This window comes from Narcine bancroftii, chromosome 6 (genome assembly GCF_036971445.1).
Source record: "Narcine bancroftii isolate sNarBan1 chromosome 6, sNarBan1.hap1, whole genome shotgun sequence".
NCBI classification, from domain to species: Eukaryota; Metazoa; Chordata; class Chondrichthyes; order Torpediniformes; family Narcinidae; genus Narcine; species Narcine bancroftii.
Genome location: NC_091474.1, coordinates 38,520,397 through 38,540,698, shown reverse-complemented (window position 1 = coordinate 38,540,698; position 20,302 = coordinate 38,520,397). Strand labels below are relative to the sequence as shown.

Genomic DNA, 20,302 nt, shown 5'->3' with positions numbered 1-20,302 from the left:
TACAGGAATGATATCAATAAGATGTTGCCTGGACTTTAGGAACTGAGTTACAGGGAAAGGTTAAATAGGTTTGGACTTTATTCCCTGGAGCATAGAAGAATGAGGGGAGATTTGAAAGAGGTATTTAAAATGGGGGGGGGGGGGGGGTACAGAGAGAGTAAATATAAATAGGGTTTTTTTCACTGAGAGTAGGTGAGATATAAACTGGAGGACGTGGATTAAGTGTGAAAGTTACGGGGAACTTTTTCAGACAGAGGTGGCAGTGTGGAACAAACTGCCATCTGAAGTGGTGAATGCAGGCTCAGTTTTAACATTTAATAAGAATTTGGACTGGGCACATGGATGAGAGGGAAATAGGTGGGGGGGGGGTTATGGACTAGATGCAGGTCAGTGAGGCTAGGTAGAAAAATAGTTTGGCACAGAATAGAAGGGCCTTTTTTCTGAGGTGTACTGTCTATGGTTCTGTGCAAATATATGGATCCATTCTGCCCTACCCATAGATGCCATCAGTGCAAAGAGATCTTTAAACTTGTCATGGAAAAATGAGTAGAATGAGATTATGTACATAGTGAGGATTGCCTTTGCCCAGACATGGGTTGATAAATAAGGTCATTCTCAGCTTATCCCTATAACTTCTGCTTAGAGTTAAAGGCATAATGCTGTATACTTCAGTGATACATGTGAAAATGATTTGAACGTGTAATGACAAAGCATGACGACAACCATCTCCAGAGTGTTTAATGTCGATCCAAAAATTCACCCAAAATTACAATGAATTACATCATACCTGGACAAAATTATTTTTAAATGAAACCATGTTGTCCCAGCAACAACCGTTATTAACATCTCTAAGGCAACTAAATCTTCACAGTGTAGCAGTGGACCAGATATCATGATGGTGTGTTGTAAAGTATATCCCATTCCCTTGACCCAGCACCATTCCTTCCTCACCTGAGCACCCCTCACTCCATCTGATCCCCTTTGCCCATTATCCTCTTCTGATCACATGTTTTATCATTCTACAATGCCTGCTGAGTCTTCACCATCCCCACCAACCTGCTCCTCTCTGATGCTGAGTAATCAGTCCTCAGCAGAAGCCTCACCTTTGATTCTTGTGCCTGGACCTCAATGTGTTCAGAACTTGACAGAATTTTTCTTCTGTTGCCTCCATCCATATTTCTGTGACAAGGAGTTCTCCACTTCAGTAATGACCCCTTCCTGCCTCTCCAGCACTCTCATTCTTTTTGGAGCTCCCCTTCAGATCTTCTACTCTCTCTTGACATTTTCAGAAGCCTGGAGATAAGGGCAATACCTTTGTAGTCTGTCAGACTGGTCCTTACAGTTGGCAGATAACAACTCTTGGACACCTTATTTCTACCCGTAAACCATAATTCTACCAAGAAACATAATGTCACAGGAGAAGGGAAAGGAAAAGTTGGGAAGGAGATCCAGGATAGGGAGAGAAGTGCTAGAAATTTTGCAAGTGAATTATTGATGTAATGGAGAAGGATTTGGGGAGTAGTTCGAAATATAATGACACAGATGACATCATACAAGGAGATCGTCCCTCCACAACACTCAAACTGATAGTGCTCCAATCCTACACTTCTCACTTCTATCTCTTACCTAAGATCCACAAACAGAACTGTCCTGCTGGGCCCATTGTTTTGCTTACTTGTGCCACACTTAATATACCTCCTTTTATCTTGACTCTATCCTGTCTTCCTTTGTTCCTTTGTCCCTTCCCTTCTCACTTACAAACGAGATGCCTTGGATGTCCTCCACCATTTTTTTTACATCTTCCAGTGTTCTGCCTCTCACTGCCTCATCTTCAGTATGAATGTCCATACATCCCACCCACCCCCACCCCACCTATAAGGTCAGAACCCTCCTCTTTTTCTTCAACAAAGATCCAACCAGTTACCCTCCATTAATCCTTTCATCACCGAGCAGCACTTGTTCTTACCCTGAGTAACTTCTCTTTATATTTTTTACATTGTACAAATTACAGGTGTTGCCATGGGCATTTGCATGGGCATTTTTTGTTTCTGTTGGCAATGAGCGACAGTCCTAATTCTAAACTTCTTCTGATACTACTCCCCAAATCTTTCTCCATTACATTAATAATTCACTTACATAAATTTTGACACTTCTCTTCCTACTCTGGATCTCCTCCCCAACTTTTCCTTTCCCTTTTGACTGCTTTCCTCATCACACACCTGTCTCATCATTCCATCCCCTCTCCCTAACTCCATCTGCTCATCATCCCTCACCTCTCCTCAATGAGCCCAATTTCATCACCAATCTCCTCTTTATACCAGCTACATTCCTCTCCAGTCTGTCTTCATGCAGGGTCTCAGCCTGAAACGTCAATAATTCCTTTCCCTCCACTAATTCTGCTCAACCTGTTGAGTTCCTTAAGCAGTTTGGTTTTTGTACAGTATAAATTTTTAGACTGTGTCTTTGGACCCTATCCTTCCTTATGGTACTATACCCACCCCTTTCTATTTCAATTTTGCTGTTGACTTCATTTCCATTGGATGCAAGCTCCTTGATGTCACACTCAGTCAACTGCTGCCTTAATGTCAAGAACAGTCATTCTCACCTTACATTTGGAATTCAACTCCTTTCTATATTTTGATCTGTGGTCCGAGCAAAATGAAAATTCAGCACTGTGGGTCAAGTTACATTTGAGGAACTACCACTAGGGTGTGCTGTTGATGACACCTATCACTTTGCCAATAATTAAGAATAACATAATGAGGTAATAATTTCATGGATTAGTTTGGTTTGGGTTTTCAGTGGCAGCAGATAATAGATTTATTTTCCCACATTGTCAGGCAGATGTTAGGAGGAAAATGTGGAGTAATCCACTTTGGCCGATGATCCTACCTATACGCAGACTTTTATAGCATTGATTCAAAAAGCGCAATAATTTTCATAATGTGAAGGCTCAAACATTGTGCCCTTATTTTAAAAATTTTATGTTTTTTTTTTCCAATGGTACACATCCACTCATCTCCATGCATCACCGCTGCACACCCATGCTCTCCCCCATTTTCCAAGCCAACTCCAAACATCCCTTTGCCATTTTCAAGGCCATCTTTTGACTGAAAGAAGCACTTTATTTAACTTTCTGCTAATGTATCTCTGTTTTATGTCTGAATGAAGTGAATTTTGTGTTATATTGCACTTTATAACATGATAATTGAATTTTGATGAAAATCTACCGGGACCAATGCCTGAAGAGGGCACACAAAATCAGTGAACCGGTGCGGACTCAAAAGGCCAACATGGCCTGTTTCCGCTCCGTAAATGGTTATATGTTTTTAGGAAAATGATTTTCATCAAATTGTGAGAAATTGAAATGTGTTAGAGGTTGGATGAACCTGGATCTGAAAGTTAGCAGGCAAATACAGCAAACACATTGTAAGGTTCCTGTGGTAAAATTAGAGTATAATTGTAACAAGGTCCTATTAGAATCATACAGAGACCTAGTGAGACCACACTTTAGGGGTTTTTAGATGTATAAGTCCGAGGTACAAACCTCCAATCCTTGTGTCATCAGCAAACCTTTTGATCCAATTTACCATATTATCGTCCAGATCATTGATATAGATGTCAAACAACAATAGTTCCAGCACCGATTGCTGAGGCATACCCCTAGTCTCAGGCTGCCAGTCTGAGAAGCAATCATCCACCACAACTCTCTGACTTCTCCCGTCCATCCACTGACGAATCCAGTTCACTACTTCACCATGAATAGCTAGCACCTGAACCTTCCTAACTTCTCATGTGGAACCTTGTCAAAAGCCTTACTAAAGTCCATATAGACAATATCCACAAACTTTCCAGGTAACCTCCTCTAAAAACTCTATAAGATTGGTTAAACACGGCCTACCATGCACAAAGCCACGTTGACTTACCCTAATAAATCTATCCTGTGACAGATTGTTATATTTTATATTGTACACAGATGTTTTATAGGAGATATATTGTGGTAGGTTTTTTTAGTTTAGGTCACAGATACAAACACTTCAAAACAGATCTCATTTAAAATGCTGGAGCTCTGCTCAAGCCAGACAGTTCAGGCTCTGAGTGCTTTTGCACAAACTTTGAAGAATGCTTACAAGGACTTAACAAGCAGGTGTTAATTGGACATGCTGTGGAGTAATGGATTACTGTTTTTGAAAGCAACAGATGAATGAATTCGGAAGATTAGTTGCAGAGCCACAGACTGTCTGAGTGCTGTTTGCTGTTCTAAGAGGGTCATGTGGTTTTCTCTGTATGAGAGAGAGAAAGAATTCTGTTCTACAGTTCAGCAGCAGCATCTGGGTCTGGAACAGGACAGGCTGGTAAGCTTGTGGAAAAACCCTATTTTGAAGATGGGTTGTGAGTTCTTAATTCAGCCTGGTCAAAGCCCAAGAGGAGATGGCTGGCTGTATAATGTTTCACTTGAAATAAGGGAAACAGAAAAGGAACTCTGTGGTGACCTGAAAGAAAGAGGTTATCTTCTGGAAAACCCTGATGGGGGTAAGTTTATTCAGCAAGACACTGACGTGGGTGATCTAAAGGAATCAGTTTGTGTCCAACAAGCAACAAATTTCTCTCTGAAAATCGATAAGAACCTTCCTGAGCAGTAACCATTTACCTTTTAAGCACCAAAGCCTGGTGAAATTCATAAATGTTAAATTCTGTGCACAGTATAAGAATTACCTGATACCAGTGAACTTGGAGGAGTGAGAAGTGAGATTGGACTGTGAATCAAAAAACTTTTATGAATTTATATACACATTACATATATGTGCACTTAGAATTAGAAGGGGGTTGTTAGCTTAAGAAAATTAATAGTAATAAGTTAAAGTGTGATCCTGTTTTCATGTTTAAAGATAATTAAAAACAACTTTTATTTAAGTAACCATTTGTCTTGGTGAATTTCTATTGCTGCTGGGTTTTGGGGTCCTCTGGGCTCATAACAATCCAAATAATTGTATATCTGATATCTTTAAACATCTTCCAATAATTTACCTACTACTAACATCAGGCTCACTCTCCTATAATTTCCAAGTTACTTTTGGAGCATTTTTTAAACAATGGAACAATGTGATCTACCCTCCATCCTCTGGCACCACACCTGTGGCTAAGGACATTTTAAATAATTCTGCCAGAGCCCCTGCAATTTCTACACTAGCCTCCCTCAAGGTCTGAAAGAGTATCTTGTCAGGCCCTGGAAATTTAAAACAGAAAGCACTCCATCTTCTTTAATCTATACAGTTTCCATGACCTCACTACTTATTTTCTTACTTCCCATGACTCTGTGCCTGTTTTGTGAATGAAAACTGATGAAAAAAACATTTAAGATCTCCCCATGTCTTTTGGCTGCATACAAAGCCGTCTACTCTGATCTTCAAGGAACTTATTTTGTTCCTTACTATCCTTTTGCTCTTAATATACCTATATATTAAGAAACCCTTCACGTTATCTACTAAAGCCACCTCATGTCTATTTTTAGCCTTTCTGATCTCTTTGAGATTTTTCTTGCATTTTTCATATGCTTCAAGTACCTCATTTGCTCCATGTCGCCTATACCTGCTTGTCTTGGGTAAACTTATACCTCTCATTTTGTTCATTTTAGATTGGTCACAGTGTTTTAGCTACCGAAAGAAAATAGACACACACACCGAGAGCAGTTCAGTTTATACAAATGTTTATTACTAATTCAAAAGCTGATTTCACACTACAATATGCAAGCCCTTCCCAACTATACTTATCAACGCTTGGACTGGTCCCAACTGCTGAAGCGAGGCAACAACTGCACACTTGTAGTAGGTTGTCAGGGCGCTGGTAGCAGCTTCTCCACCTCCCCCGACCGGGACGTTGCTCGGACTCTGGCTGTTCTTCCTTCTTGACAAGGGGTGTTCCCACCCCTCGGAGAGTCTAAACTTCAGCAGCAGGACCACAGACTTTTATACCCCAAAAACAATTAATCATGCACCCACTCCCTCTAACATTTGTCAGTCAAAATCAAAGCTGAGCATACTATTCTACAATTTAGAAGATTAATTATTATGGAGCAGGATGCTATGATATCCTGGTTTATCTCGTAGATACAAGGACTCATTAAAACTTCTTGAGCAAGACAGGTTGTGACCAATACGTCAATTTCAGAGTGTCGTATTTGACAACTGCTTTCCCTGGGCCTCACGGTGGAATTCCATTTCAAAGTGTATCTTCAGATAAGTCCCCATGGCTGAGTTTAATTACATCTGCTAGTTCTGAAAGTAAGGTGACCTGTGTGTGGACCCAGTGTCGTCAGTTCCACATAAGCAAAAAGCATCTGAGTACATGGTTTTAATCCTCCATTACACTGCTATACACCTGAACCAGATCCCAAATATCACTCAAAAACCAAGGTTCTCTATGCCTACAAACCTTGCCTTAAATCCTGATGGGAACATACAAACTCTATACTCTCAAAGTTTCACCTTTGTAGGTCCTCCATTTACCTTGCACATCCTTGTCTGAAAACAACTTATCCTAATCCATGCATTCTAGATCCTTTGTCATTTCCTCAAAATTAGCCTTTCTCCAATTTAGAATCTCAACCTGAGGCCCAGACCCATCCTTCTCCATAATTAACTTGAAACTAATGGCATTATGATCACTGGATCCAAAAAATGATGCCTAATCTTTAAGTTCCTGAAATCTATCCTATTTAGCATGATGGTTGTGCCACATATCAAAGAAAAGCAGAAAAATATGTAGGTAAAATTGAGTCTATTTTGCCTCTAAATTATGGCTGTCCTAATCTTGGCTTCAACACTACTTTCTTGCATTTTGTCTTGAACCCTGGACTATTCTGTGGTTCAAATGTCTCTCAGTTTCTGCCCTGATTTTATCCAATAGCTATCTGGGATGGAAAATTTCAAAGATTCACAACCACCTGAATGAAGACATTCTTCTTCCTCATCTCCACAAATAAGCCACTAAAAAATGATGTTACTTGGTTCTGTGCATTTGTTTGGGAAAGCATACTTTCACTATTCATGCACAAAAGTGCTGGAGAAATTCTGCAGGTCATGCAGCCTCCATGGGAGGCAAAGATATTTAAAAAAAGACTTTATTCACAATAAATTATTTACAAAAGGAAAATTGCTCAATGTCTCTTCCTACCCTTAGTTTCAAATCTATACATTTCTGATCATTGTACATTGTTTCATTCATCTGGAACCTGCTGGAAAAAACTTCACAGGCTTTTAAGTCTGGATCAGTAGAAGCAGGAATGAGCTATGGAAAGCCAGCTCCCGGGGGAAGTGGGAGTTTTGGATTAAAATGGAAACAGTGAACCGGAATGGCAGGGCCTAAATTAACCTGCTACAAAACCAAATTTAGTGCAGGAGGCAGCAAAGCTTCCAACTTCGGATGAACTCGATACCTTCTACGTTTGATTTAACCACAAGTTCAAGAAAGGACCACCTCTGGACACCCCTATGTCCCCGATGATCCTCTCCTGAATGTATCTGAAGATGATATGCAGGTTGCCTTCAGGACAGTGAATCTGATGAAAGCATCTGGTCCGGAAGGAGTACCCAGCCGAGTACTGTATTAAAAATCTGTGCTAACCAACTTACAGATGTATTCACAGAAATCTTCAACATCTCACTCTGGCAGGGCATGGTACCCATCTGTTTCAAATATGTCAAGAGTTAACCTGTAATATTGACTATTAACCAGTGGGAGTCACATCAACAGGGATGAAGTGTTTTGAAAGGTTGGTGTTGAAGCATATCAGCTCCTGTCTGAGTAGTGACATTGATCCATTCCAATTCACTTATCATAGCAACAGCTCTATGGCAGATGCCATCTCATTGGCTCGACACATAACCCTGTAACACCTGGACAGCAGAGATGTATACATCAGGATGCTATTTATTGACTACGGTTCAGCATGTAAAATCATCATCCCCTTATAATCAATCAGCAAACTCCAAGACCTGGGACTCAACATCCCACTCTGTAATTGGAACCCTGATTTCCTCACCTCCAGACCACAACAGTTGAGGATGGGTAAGAACATCTCTCCACAATCTCCAACAGCACCAGGGGGCAGCATTGTTATCCCCCTGCTCTACTCACTATACACCTCTGATTATGTGGCTCAGTATGACAACACCATCTACAAATTCACTGAAGATGCCATGGTAGTAGGTTCTATGGAGAGAGATTGAAAATTTGGCTTAATGGTGCATCAAAACCAAGGAGCTGATAGTTGATTTCAGGAAGGGAAAACCAGGGATATACAATTGGGGGATTAGAGGTGGAGAGAGTGAGAAAATTTAAATTCTTGGGAGACACCATCTCAGAGGATCTTTCCTGGACTCCACACCCAAATGGCATTTTGAAGAGAGCAGATCAGTATCTCCACTTCCTCAGGAGTTTGTGGAAGTTTATTATGAAGTGGATGGGGGGGGGGGGAAATAAATCCCCAGGGCCTGGCAAGATATTCTTTCAGACCTTGAGGGAGGCTAGTGTAGAAATTGCAAGGGCTCTGGCAGATGTATGGTGCAATGTGTGCTGACTGACGACCTGTTATGGGGACACTGATACCCTTGAGCATAAAATCCAACAATAGTGGACACAACTCAGGCAAAACCCTCCCAACCATTGAGAACATCTACAGGGAATGCCATTGAAGAACAGCAGCAATCATTAAGGATCCACACTACCCAGCACACACTGCTACCATCAATGATGAGTTATAGGTCCCACAAGTTCACCACCAGGTTCAGGAACAGCTGCTACCCCTCCACCATCAGATTCCTCATCAATAAACTCAATCAAGGACTCACTTAAGGACTCTTACTTTGCACTTTATTGATTTTTTTTCCTCTGTATTGCAGTCAGTTTATTTATATTTCTTTATTTGATCACATGTGTACATTGTGTTTTTTTTGCACTACCACTAAGTGGTAATTCTACCTGACGTGTAGGAAAAAGAATCTCAGGGTTTTATGTACTCTGTCAATAAATCTGAAATTTGAATCACTTCTATTTACACCATTGCCACCACTGTGGCAACTTGTCATTACTCGCTCCTCTGTTCATTGAAGAGCTTCCCCTCACTCTTAACCATATAACCATATACGGAGCAGAAACACTGATTTTGTGCGCCCTCTTCAGGTATTGGTCCCGGTAGATGTTCATCAAAATTCAAATATCATGTTATAAAGTGCAATATTACACAAAATTCACTTCATTCAGACATAAAACAGAGATACATTAGCAGAAAGTTAAATGAAGTGCTTCTTTCAGTCAAAAGCTTGAGTCTTTCATCAAGATTTGAAAAAAAAATAGACTAGACCAGTGGTTTTCCAACTTTTTTTTCTCCACTCACAACCCACCTTAAGTAATCCTAGGACATAGATGCTTTGTTATTAATAAGGGATTACTTAAGGTGGGATGTGAGTGGGAAGGGAAAAAAGGTTGAGAACCACTGCCCTAGCCCCAATTGTTCCTGAAATATTTTGCTCGAGAAAAATTGTCATTGGCCCATTTCCTTTGGCATTGTGAAACCCTGTGCATAACGAGTCAATTAGGGACGATTAAAATAGTGGTTTTTAAACTTTTCGCATCACTTGTTGCAGGTACTGCATCATCTACACTTCTTGATGGTTTAGCTGGCATACAAGTAGTCTTCTTCACGAAGATATCAATTTTTGACAACAGTTTGTTTCTTTTTTCATTGTAAATTTCTCTGTAGCAAGCAATAGCATTCTGTATCTGTCAGCTTGTGCGAATCTTTCATAATTGACGTCCATTTCTTCAAACATCCGTACACCGCTACTGATAGCAGCAAATGCCTCAGCCAGTTTCTTTGCTGTGAACTTTGGTGCCTCTGGTAGAAATTCTGCTTCTGCTTTTCTTGATTCCTCTAGTTCGATCAGCTCTTCATTGGAAAGCCTTTCAGCCTCAGTGCCAACAAGCTGATGAACTCCCTTCTCATCCATTTCCAATTCTAGCTGTTTCCCAAGCACCATTGTCATAAACCTCGATAGCAGTATTTCTGTTAATCTGTTATATTACTTACAAATGGCTTCAAAACTTTCAGCCAAATGTTGTTCATACATTTCTTGTCACTTCTTCCCATACTACATCGATGTTCCAGATGGCATTTAGAATGTTAAAATCTTTCCAAAACTCTCGGGTGCGCTCGGCCAGATTCAGTTGCTTGAACAGTTTGGGCATACACTGATGTAAATAGTATGCTTTGAACATAGCTATTGAACCTTGGTCCATTGGTTGAATGAGTGAGGTTGTGTTCTAAGGGAAAAACACAACTTTCACGTAAGGATTCAAGTCTGTGAGATGCTGACTGTAGAATCTTGAATGGGACGTTGTTCTGCGGACAGTATTCCTTTGCCTGGGGTGTAAAACAGTTCAGAAACCAGTCTTCAAATAACACCACTGTCATCCAGGCTTCCTTGTTATGGCGATTTAAAAAAAAAATTTTTTTTGAATGCTCTAGGGTTCTCAGAATAGTAGATCAGGAACGGCTTCAATTTGAACTCTACAACATTTCCACCCAAAAGCAGAGTAACACCGTCTTTGAATCATGGCCTCGTGATGAATGTAGGTGTACTCACACAGACACTTCCAGAACAAGCCGATTTCATCAACATTAAATATTTGTTCTGGTAAATAATTGTTATCAATGATAATTCTATTCAGCTCTTCCTTTAAAAACTTCTGCAGCTTCTGCATTTGCCCTTGCTGCCCTCAGCACTATGAAAATTATTGCACTTTTTGAATCAACGCTATAAAATCTGTGTATAGGTAGGATCATCCGCACATTCTTTAATGAATTTAAAAAGACTTCTGGTCTTGGACAGTAGGCTAAGAGGAATCCGCTTTTGTATTTGATCCTCCATCCATGTGACAAGTAATCTTTCCAAATCATCAATTGCCCAGCTCTTTTCTTCGAGGTGATAGTGGATTTCACAGCTTCACTAGCCGCTTTCAGGTGGCCACAATACCCAACTGTAAATCCGCCTATTGTACTCCAATGCGGCCATCGGGTGGCCACCTAAAAGTGGAGATCCCGGCCAGGAGGAGCACTTACCTAACCCTCATCCTGTAGATATAATCCCCGGCTCCAGGAATCCCCATTACACCTGAAAGCAACAATGGGGACTAAGGCCACGGTCCACAGGAGCCGGTGTTCGTTCGGACGTGACTCTCCTTCAGGTGATAGAAAGGCGACTTCTCCGTGGCCACCTGAACGTCCCTGCCACTGTCTAACGGCGCATTATCTGCGTCCGACCACCTGAAAGCGTCTACTGATTCGACTCTTACACTTGACGATGATCGAGATGGTCGATTGTGAGGGCCTCAAATCACGTGCTATAGCCGTTACCTGCTTGCCTCCTCCTTCATGCTCACTAAGTATCAAGAGTGATTGCTTTCCTCTTTTTTTCCCCCACAGATCCAGGAGGCTCACATTGTCGTTGAGCAGACATGCTAGGTTTTTTTTTGCATTAGAAACAGGAGAGTCGTACAGTCGTTTTGCAGACATGATGGCTGGGTTTGCTGCTGAGTGTATACCCGGGAAATAATGCGATCACGTCCTCCTTGAATCGGCCGCCGCGCCAGGAAATCTCGCACATGCGCCGTCTGGACGAGCGCCACGGACGCGGTGACATCAGCTTCCGTCAGCGTCCCGGCCGCGGGAGACGGGTCCCCAAGGACGCATGCGTGGAAGAAGCTGCTGATCGCCTCAGCGAGCCATCGAGGAAGATTCGATTGTGGCGGTCATCGTCCACGGAGACAAGCTCGCACAACAGTCAGAGCCAGATTGTCAGTTAAAGTCGCGTTGGATAACGGTAAGAGACGAGCGGATATCTTGGGCGGAGTTTCCAGTGGGAACCGGCAGCTTTTCTTTTTGACGGCTGGAATGAAAGCTGCAGTCTAATGGCTGCTTGATGCTCTCCTCCGCACAAAGGGCGGCGCGCTCAACATGGCCGACACCGAGCTCGGCGCCGCTGGGTGTCGGACGTCTGAACTCGGCGGTGCTCGGAAGAGGGAGGGGGAAGCTAATAACGAAAGGTCGTGGTTCGTGCCGGGTTCGAGAGACGGAGCCGGGCCGCGCTTGCCGAGGGTTGTGCAGAGAAACGTGTTGTGAAGGACAGGACGCCTTAAAATGGCGGCGGGACGAGGAGGTGGGGGGGGGGGAGGCGCTCTCGTCCGTCAGAACCTGTGTGTGGGGGAATATCAAACCTCTCATTCTCGCACCGAAAACAAAAAAAAAACCGATACGCTCGACCGAATTTTAAAAAAAACCCGAGCTGGGTTTTCCACTCGTATTTCATCAGGCGAACCGTGTCGCTGGTGGCTTTCCGGTGCAACGGAGCGGTTTGGGCCGAAAAAGAGTCGGCTTTGCCCCGTCGGGGCCGCGCTGAGCAGATCCGGCGACGCGCTCGGGCTCCTACATTATTTATAAGCCCTCGCTCCGACCAAACTACCACAAAAAAAAACCCATCGGTGGTTTAAAATTTCGTTTTTTTTGTGCGTGGTTTCTTGCGACTTGGTCACGGCCTCAGGAGAAAGCTCCGCGTGGGCGCGAATTTCCATCGGGCTCATGCGAAAACGCAGTAATTTTTCTTGCGCTGCCCATTTTGTGGGGTGACGTGAAAAGGTTTACGGACTGAGGCAAGTTTGGAGAAGGGAGCTCGCTCGCTCGCTCGCGTCCATTGTTCGACGTGATGGGGGGGGGGGGGGGTGGGGGGGGACGGGAGGGGTCGGCGGATCAAGCGCTTCAATTGGTGGTGAATCGGTCGTGTGGCAAGTCGACAGCAATTGACTTGTCGAGTTAAACCTGAGTTTAATCAACTTGGACCGTGCATAAATAATTCCCGAATTGTTTCTAAAGTACTGGATAGGGCCCATCCGCGGTGATCGATACACGAAAGCACTGGAGAAATTCAGCAGGTCTCGCACTGGTCCAAAATTGCAGTTTTCCCCAGATGATTCCAAACCGAGAACGCGAATAAACACAAGGATATTATCTTCCCGCCGTTTACAAGTTGTTTTAAAGGCATTTTGAAACTAGTTGATGTGTTTTGTTCTATTCATCATTGAACTACCGGTACGTATGCCGTTTCTTGATCGCAAAATAAGACATTCTATGTGAAAATCTCATTTCAGCTCAACCCATTGGAGAAAGACTTCTTGTACTCTGATCTCTGGTATCTTGGAAGGTTATCTTTATCCAATAAAGATTTTTTTTCTCCTTTTGGTACTTTCTGTACTTGGAATACTGTATATTTTTCTTTGGATCTTGGCTTCAATTTTGTTATCGGGTAAAGTTCGGCATTGTCAAATGTTTCCATTAATGTCCAGGTAATTAACTTGTTGCAAGTGCGAAAAATTCCAATTTTTTCAAATCAATTTCTAGTTGTGAATGATGGGATGTTGATTGTTAAGATGGTGTTTAAAACGTTCACAAGTAGTGTTGAGTCTGCGTTAGACATGCTTTCATGAATGGTGTAAATTTTCATGTTAAGCTAAAATGTTATCTTTGTAAAATCTTTTTGAAGAGCGTGCATATGTTACAACTGATCACATTCAACTAATTTAACCATTCTAAAGTACATCATATCTTCAAGTCACAATTTTTAGTTCTTTGTAAATTTTTTAATTTTGTTGCTTTTCTTTGATGGCCTACTTAGGATTTGGAATTTATCAGTTTCTGGAACAACTTGCAGATAGATGTTGGTGTGTAACTTGAATTTTATAATATATCCTGGGAAGGGTAAATTTCTACCAATACAAAATTCACATCAATGCTGCTATTTAAATACAGTCATTTGTATTTTGACATGTATGCAAAACTAATTGGAAAATTTATAGTGGATACCATTTAATGGTTATCTTGATTGTTAAGACTAGATACTTTTGCTATCCCTATTTAACATTATTTCAATTCTTTTAAATTAATTGTTTTGTAGTATTTGGTCTGAGTTTAGCAGATTATTGGGAAAAAATAAATATGGTACGTTACAGCTTGGCTCAAACACAAAAGGACTTGATTCTGTGTTTGATTTAAGTCGGGCTCAGGTTGAATTGGGTTAGGTTGAATCTGCAAATATGTTGGGTCTTGGTATTTCAGAAAATGATTGGGTTTATTCCTTGTAAATGGCTAAGAATGTATAGATAGCATGGAAAACTCACATTGTGTAGTTTTGCTGAACAGTTTTGTGTAAATTTTATACATATTACTATCAGCTCCTTTTTGTTTCAGTCAAGGGAGCTGGTGTCCTTTAGGTGATCTGAAAACAAGCTAATGCAAAGTAATTGTCAGTTTGTAAAGCCTCTTCCAACTTAATTGGTTGAGACTGTATAGAGGATGGACACTGAATTTGTGACATTAAAAGGAACAGGTATTTTGAATCTGCTTAATTTGGTTAAAATAGATTTTCCCAAGGTTTCAGAAAGGCATAATGGTCCAATTATAGAATGATGAAATGACTGAATTTTGATAATCTTATTGAATACTGAGCAAGTATAGGGGATAAATGACATACCTGTTCATCATTTGTTATATTATTTTTTGGTTGTGTACTTCAACCATGTTTAAGCTGAACTTGCCCACAGAAAAAGTATAATTGATGTGTAATTTGGAGTAGATTTCTCTTAGGAATGGATTTCTGATACAGACTTGTGAACTTAGCATGATGGGACGACTATATGTCAGGTTTGGTTATTAATACACTGCAAGTCCTTTGTATGGGTTTAATTTGGCTATGGCTGGGTATTAATTTTATAGCTGATCAAAGTATTAATAAATAGAATACATAATACATTCAGTATATTTTGGACAAGTCAGATGTCAAACACAAACTGTTTATATCATTGATGGCATCTTAAAAACAAATCTCTTAAGTGCTGTAGTGCCCCATAGCCCATGTTGCAGACATGAGCACTGAATCAATATTTTCACGTGACCAAATGTGGATAACTGATTATGATGCTTGCAAAGCTGCAACAAGTCTTGTTTGCTTGAGTTTGAATGATCAAGGAATGCCAGCAGTTGAAAATATATTAAAAGCTGTTCATTATTTTGTGAGACTAGTAATGAGGAATATTTTCATAAACTGGTTGATGGGAGATTATTTTTTTTAATGTTTTTTTTTAAACCTTAGCGGATTTCTGTATGATGGGTCATCTTTTTCTAGTGAGGCTAAAAATTAGTTAAAGAAACATTCTTACTGTTAGCTGGATTCAGCACTTCATTTTAAAGTGATCCTCTTGTACGTTTGTTTCCTTCACATTTTTCCTTAAGTCCTTGGGAGAGCAACCTCGTTCGAATCCAGGACTGTAAGGAGTTTGTACGTTCTTCCCATGTCTGAATGGGTTTCCTCCTACCTTTCAAATATATGGGGATTGTACAGTAGTTTAATTGGGATTTTGTTGACATGAGCTGGGGGCGCGAATGCCCCTATGCCTAAATTTTAAATAAAAAGTATAGAATGTTCGTGAGTCAGTGATTGTGAAAACTCCTTTTGCCATCAATATAGATGAAGATGTGTAGAATTTAAAAAACAAGATAAGGTATTTTTGGGAATATTTTTTATGGAATTTACATTAGCAAACATTCGTTTTCAGACATGCATAATGCACCCAACATGCTGATAATTATTTTATAATTTTTTTGTTCTGTTATGATCTGGTGACAGGCCATCATTTGGAATTGATGATTATTTTTTTCATCTAATTTTTAAGAGAAAATAGGTAGAACTGGAAGGAGAAAAATTTTTGCTCAGGTAATATGTTGCAAAAAATGATTAATTGTGGTTTATGTAAAATAGGTCCAATTTAAAATCTAATACTAGGGAATCTGTCAGCCAACTGCTGCACTGTACACCATCTAATTGCCTTATAGTCGTGGCCTTAAATCTTATTTCACGTAACATCTGATGTAACTTACAGGGCACTTTTTGCTAAGAGCCTCCTCAAATTTGTAATTAATGCAAATGGAAATTTTCTCTTTTTTGTTTCACGTGGTAAAGCCCGTAATAGGATTCTAAATGATGTCCAGGAGAAGAAGCAGAAGCCCATCCCGAGAACATAGAATGCGTGGTGACCGGGGTGCAAGTAACAAGACTGACAGTGCTGATCCTCGAGATCTTGAGAGGCGTGTTTTTGTTGGAAATTTGCCCACGGACTCCATGGTGAGGAAGGATTTGGAGGATATGTTCCTTAAATATGGCAAGATAAATGGTTAGTATCCGGAAACATTAGACTTTCCAAATGAATCTGGTACTTGATTCTAATGTTCTACCTTTTACCACTTGAAAGGTATGTTACCACAATTTCAGAATTGAACTGTATTTTCCTCGGGCATTTCAGTGCCATTTGTGACTCTGATTCTAAATAAATTGCAGCTCGAAAGTACCAAAACTGGAAGTTTCTCACCTGAAGTAGTTCTTCATTAGGTGGAGCAACATGATAAATTCATATGAATCATTAATTTGTCCATCTTTGCACAGCTCTAAATTTCTATTGCTTACAATGGATAGCCCTAAATCTTGTGAAGGGATGGGGGTTGAACTTACTTGAGGTAAGTTTGATTCTTTGAATTCGTATGGTCAATGAGGATCAATATGCATGAAATGGTGTTTTAAAAGACTAGTTTAAAGATGAACGTCCACACATAGGGAAAGAAGTCCCAAGATTTTGAGAGGGGATTCAGAAAACTTTCAAATGGGTGCCTAATTTAATTCACTTTCTATTCTGAAGGTGAGTCTAGCACTATATCCAGACACACAATGTCAAAAGAACAGGAAAAATAATCGTATCTCATCAGCAAACTTCAGAGTGCCATGTTCCAAGTACTGCCATCAAAATTTTAGGCATCTTTCATCTTGTACAATTCTTCCTTTTGGTTCAACTTGGAAATATGAAAGCCTGTTGAGATTAAACTAGTTGTCCTTTGGAAAGCCAACAGTCTTCTGTGACTTACAGCGTGGAACCCATCATCAGTTCAAGTTCAATTTTGGTATTATACTTCTGCCTGGCTGCAGTTAAAAAAAATCAGGGTTCTATGTGATGTCATGTATATACTCTGAGAATAAATCTGCACTTTGAACCATTTGATAAATTCATTCACAAATGATGTTGCACCTTTTGCATAATTTTGACGGTTTGAATCTGTTTTCATTGAGCTTATGAAAATATGGGCTGCAAGATCTTCCAATGAAAGATTATTTCACTTAAGAATCTCATAACTGTATCTGATCAGAACTAGAGCCTTGCCTTGGCTGTAAACCTCACAGAATTTCATTGGATGTACATCATTATAATTGACAGCTTCCTGACTGATCTTAAATTTAATAATTAGTATGCGCTGATCTATTTTCTGAAAGATTATTTGAACTGTTTGATCTCATACAATACAAATCCGATTATCCGAAATTGGATTCTCCGAAATCCTCAATTATCCAAAATGTTAAAACTTTGGATAAATGAGGATATCCTAAGCAAATCAGAAATCTTTAATTTAGCTGAAATTTTTATGGAGCTGAACTGACCGGAGACCTAGGGCTCCCGGCGGTGGCGGTGGACTTCGGGCTCCCGGCGGTGGCGGTGGACTTCGGGCTCCCGGCGGTGGCGGCGGACTTCGGGCTCCCGGCGGCGGCGGCGGACTTCGGGCTCCCGGCGGCGGCGGCGGACTTCGGGCTCCCGGCGGCGGCGGCGGACTTCGGGCTCCCGGCGGCGGCGGCGGACTTCGGGCTCCCGGCGGCGGCGGCGGACTTCGGGCTCCCGGCGGCGGACTTCGGGCTCCCGGCGGCGGAGGCCCTCGGGCTCCCGGCGGCGGCGGCCCTCGGGCTCCCGGCGGCGGCGGCCCTCGGGCTCCCGGCGGCGGCGGCCCTCGGGCTCCCGGCGGCGGCGGCCCTCGGGCTCCCGGCGGCGGCGGCCCTCGGGCTCCCGGCGGCGGCGGCCCTCGGGCTCCCGGCGGCGGCGGCCCTCGGGCTCCCGGCGGCGGCGGCCCTCGGGCTCCCGGCGGCGGCGGCCCTCGGGCTCTTGGGAGTAGTGGCGGACCTCTGGCTCCCAGTGGGTCCTCGGTGTGGAGGTGTTGGTGATCGGCGGTGGCCAGCATTTTTGAAATGAGAATTAAACGTATTAATGCTTGAAAAACCTTCCCTTGTTTGTTTCTTTGTTTGTTGTATAAACACTATAACAAGTGATTTGCTGTTGCTACTGGGCTGTTTTAAAACAAAATGACCAGTACTCCAAAAAAAAGTTTATCTAAGATAGGCCTGGTCCTGACTATTTTGAATAATCGGAGTTGTACTGTACTTTGACTATACACAAAATTGGGTTGTTAAGTTGGAAAAATGTGATTTTTTTTTTTGCCATGGAGTTCTCTTATCCCCTTGGGGATGGTTCACTATGAAGCATGTGTAAAGAATAACTGAACCTTCTTTGATTATGTACAAGTCCCCTTTTTTTTTGGTTTAATTTGTTGGGAAATAAGATTTTTGAATTGCTCAAACAGAGCAGACTAGTGGTGACCAATTGTGGTATGACTAAACGCTGTACTTGATTCTAAAGTAAAGCATGACAATCTGTAGACACTGGTTGAAGTAAATGCTGGAGAAACTCACCTGATTAAAGTGTCCTTTATATAACCAAGTTAAAAATACATAACCAACGTTTCAGGCTTGAGCCTTCATCAAGGTGAATGTTCATTGGGTAGATGTGTAGAGATTTTAAATTTCTGTCTGGATTGGTGAATTGAAATCTAATCTGCTTTTCTGCAAATCATTGGTCATCAGGGTTGTGTAATTGTGTGGCTGTTTCTCTGCATTGGTATTAGTTGACATAGATATGTTTCTATTTGAGTTTGTAAAGAGAGAAACTGGACATAGCCTTGCAACTGAAGATTTTTGTACTATTTTCCTTGCATTTTAACTAGTTTAAGATTGTCTAATATTATGTATATCTTGGAAAATTTGCTCTCAATTATTGTAATATTTGAGAAGACTGAATAGGCCATCAATATGTGAGAAAATGTATTGATGTTTAAGAAGCTATTTTGTAAATCCACATGAAGAAAATACAGAGAACAGTTTAAATTTGGTATTTCAGAAGAAAAATATACCTTGCATTGTTCATTGGAGAAGTTTTGGGGTTTTACTGTATGGAGTAGATTTTAAAATGTTTCAGAAACTAAGCAAGTGATGCAAATTCCTTTGAGTCATTTAGTTATTTCATCTGATTTCTTTTTTTTTTAAAAAAAGCTTGTCCCAGTAGCTAAGATTACTTCTCAAGACTTGGTCAGATGTTTCCAGAAACTTGTTGTTTTCATCACAGACCCATCAGACAATTTGACATAGTTTTAGGATCAATAAGCAAATGCTTCTGGGATGGGGGTAAAAAGAAAGAATGAAAATCTATGTGAAAGTGCATACATCTGGTATACCTTTTCAGATGGCTTGTTCCATCTTTTTGTGTAACCCTTGTAATGAAGGCTGATTAGTATTTCTTCCATTTGTTTTGGAATTCATAAAATATTTTAAGACTTAAGTACACTAGCCAGTTAAAGATGAACCAACTGGATTCCTAAGATCACTATAAAGATTGAGCAGTATTCTCAATACCAGGTTATGTTTGATTGTCAATTCTATTAAATCTCTGGGACTCAGCGGGTATGATAGTTTCTACTGATTGGTCACACAGCCAGCTCAAAAGAATTCTGGAGATAATTGTTTCTTAGAATACTGATATTGGAGTGTACATATAATTAAGGAAGTGGAAACCTAATTTTAAAATACCAGGGAATTAAAATGAGTATACTGGTTTAACTTTTGCAGGCCAGTTCATATTTAAGATCAGCAGTGTGATTAAATCCTGTAAGGTTTTCAAGTGATATTTTTAGAATTGACATGGATTTCAGGTAATCTGAAATGATGCTTTCATTTGATTCTGTTGCAGAGGGTGCAGCCTGAGAACATTCCCTCAAATACTTTTGGATTTCTACTTTAAAATCCAGAAATTAATGCCAGTTTTAAAGTGTAATGATGATGAAAATTGGTAATTTCATCATCAGTAGAAAATGAAGATTTGATGTATAGTTTCAAAATTGCTCAAATTAATACTTTTTTATATCTCGGGCAGCAAAGTTTAATTTCAGTTAAGCAGGTTGTGAACATGCTGTTTTTTTTCTACTCAATTTGAACAAATCTGAAAATATTACACTTGATGGTATGTTGCATGCAAAAAATATTGATGCATTGAGCAAGAT

General features: G+C 40.8%; 1 protein-coding gene across 5 annotated transcripts in view; it reads left to right on the top strand.

The window, feature by feature from the left end:
• Positions 1-11,679: 11,679 nt before the first annotated feature.
• Positions 11,680-20,302, top strand: part of ncoa5 (nuclear receptor coactivator 5) — a 37,167-nt gene continuing 28,544 nt past the window's right edge. For 2 of the 5 annotated variants that reach the window (XM_069884662.1, XM_069884661.1), the window contains exon 1: positions 11,680-11,879. Coding sequence is in view for 3 of the 5 variants with exons in the window: in XM_069884658.1 (XP_069740759.1) it covers positions 16,083-16,275 (193 nt within the window). In the remaining 2 variants the exon portion in view is untranslated. Of the gene's footprint in view, positions 11,880-12,847; positions 13,142-16,064; positions 16,276-20,302 lie in introns of those variants that run through there. The other 3 variants (XM_069884658.1, XM_069884660.1, XM_069884659.1) reach the window with 3 other exon arrangements.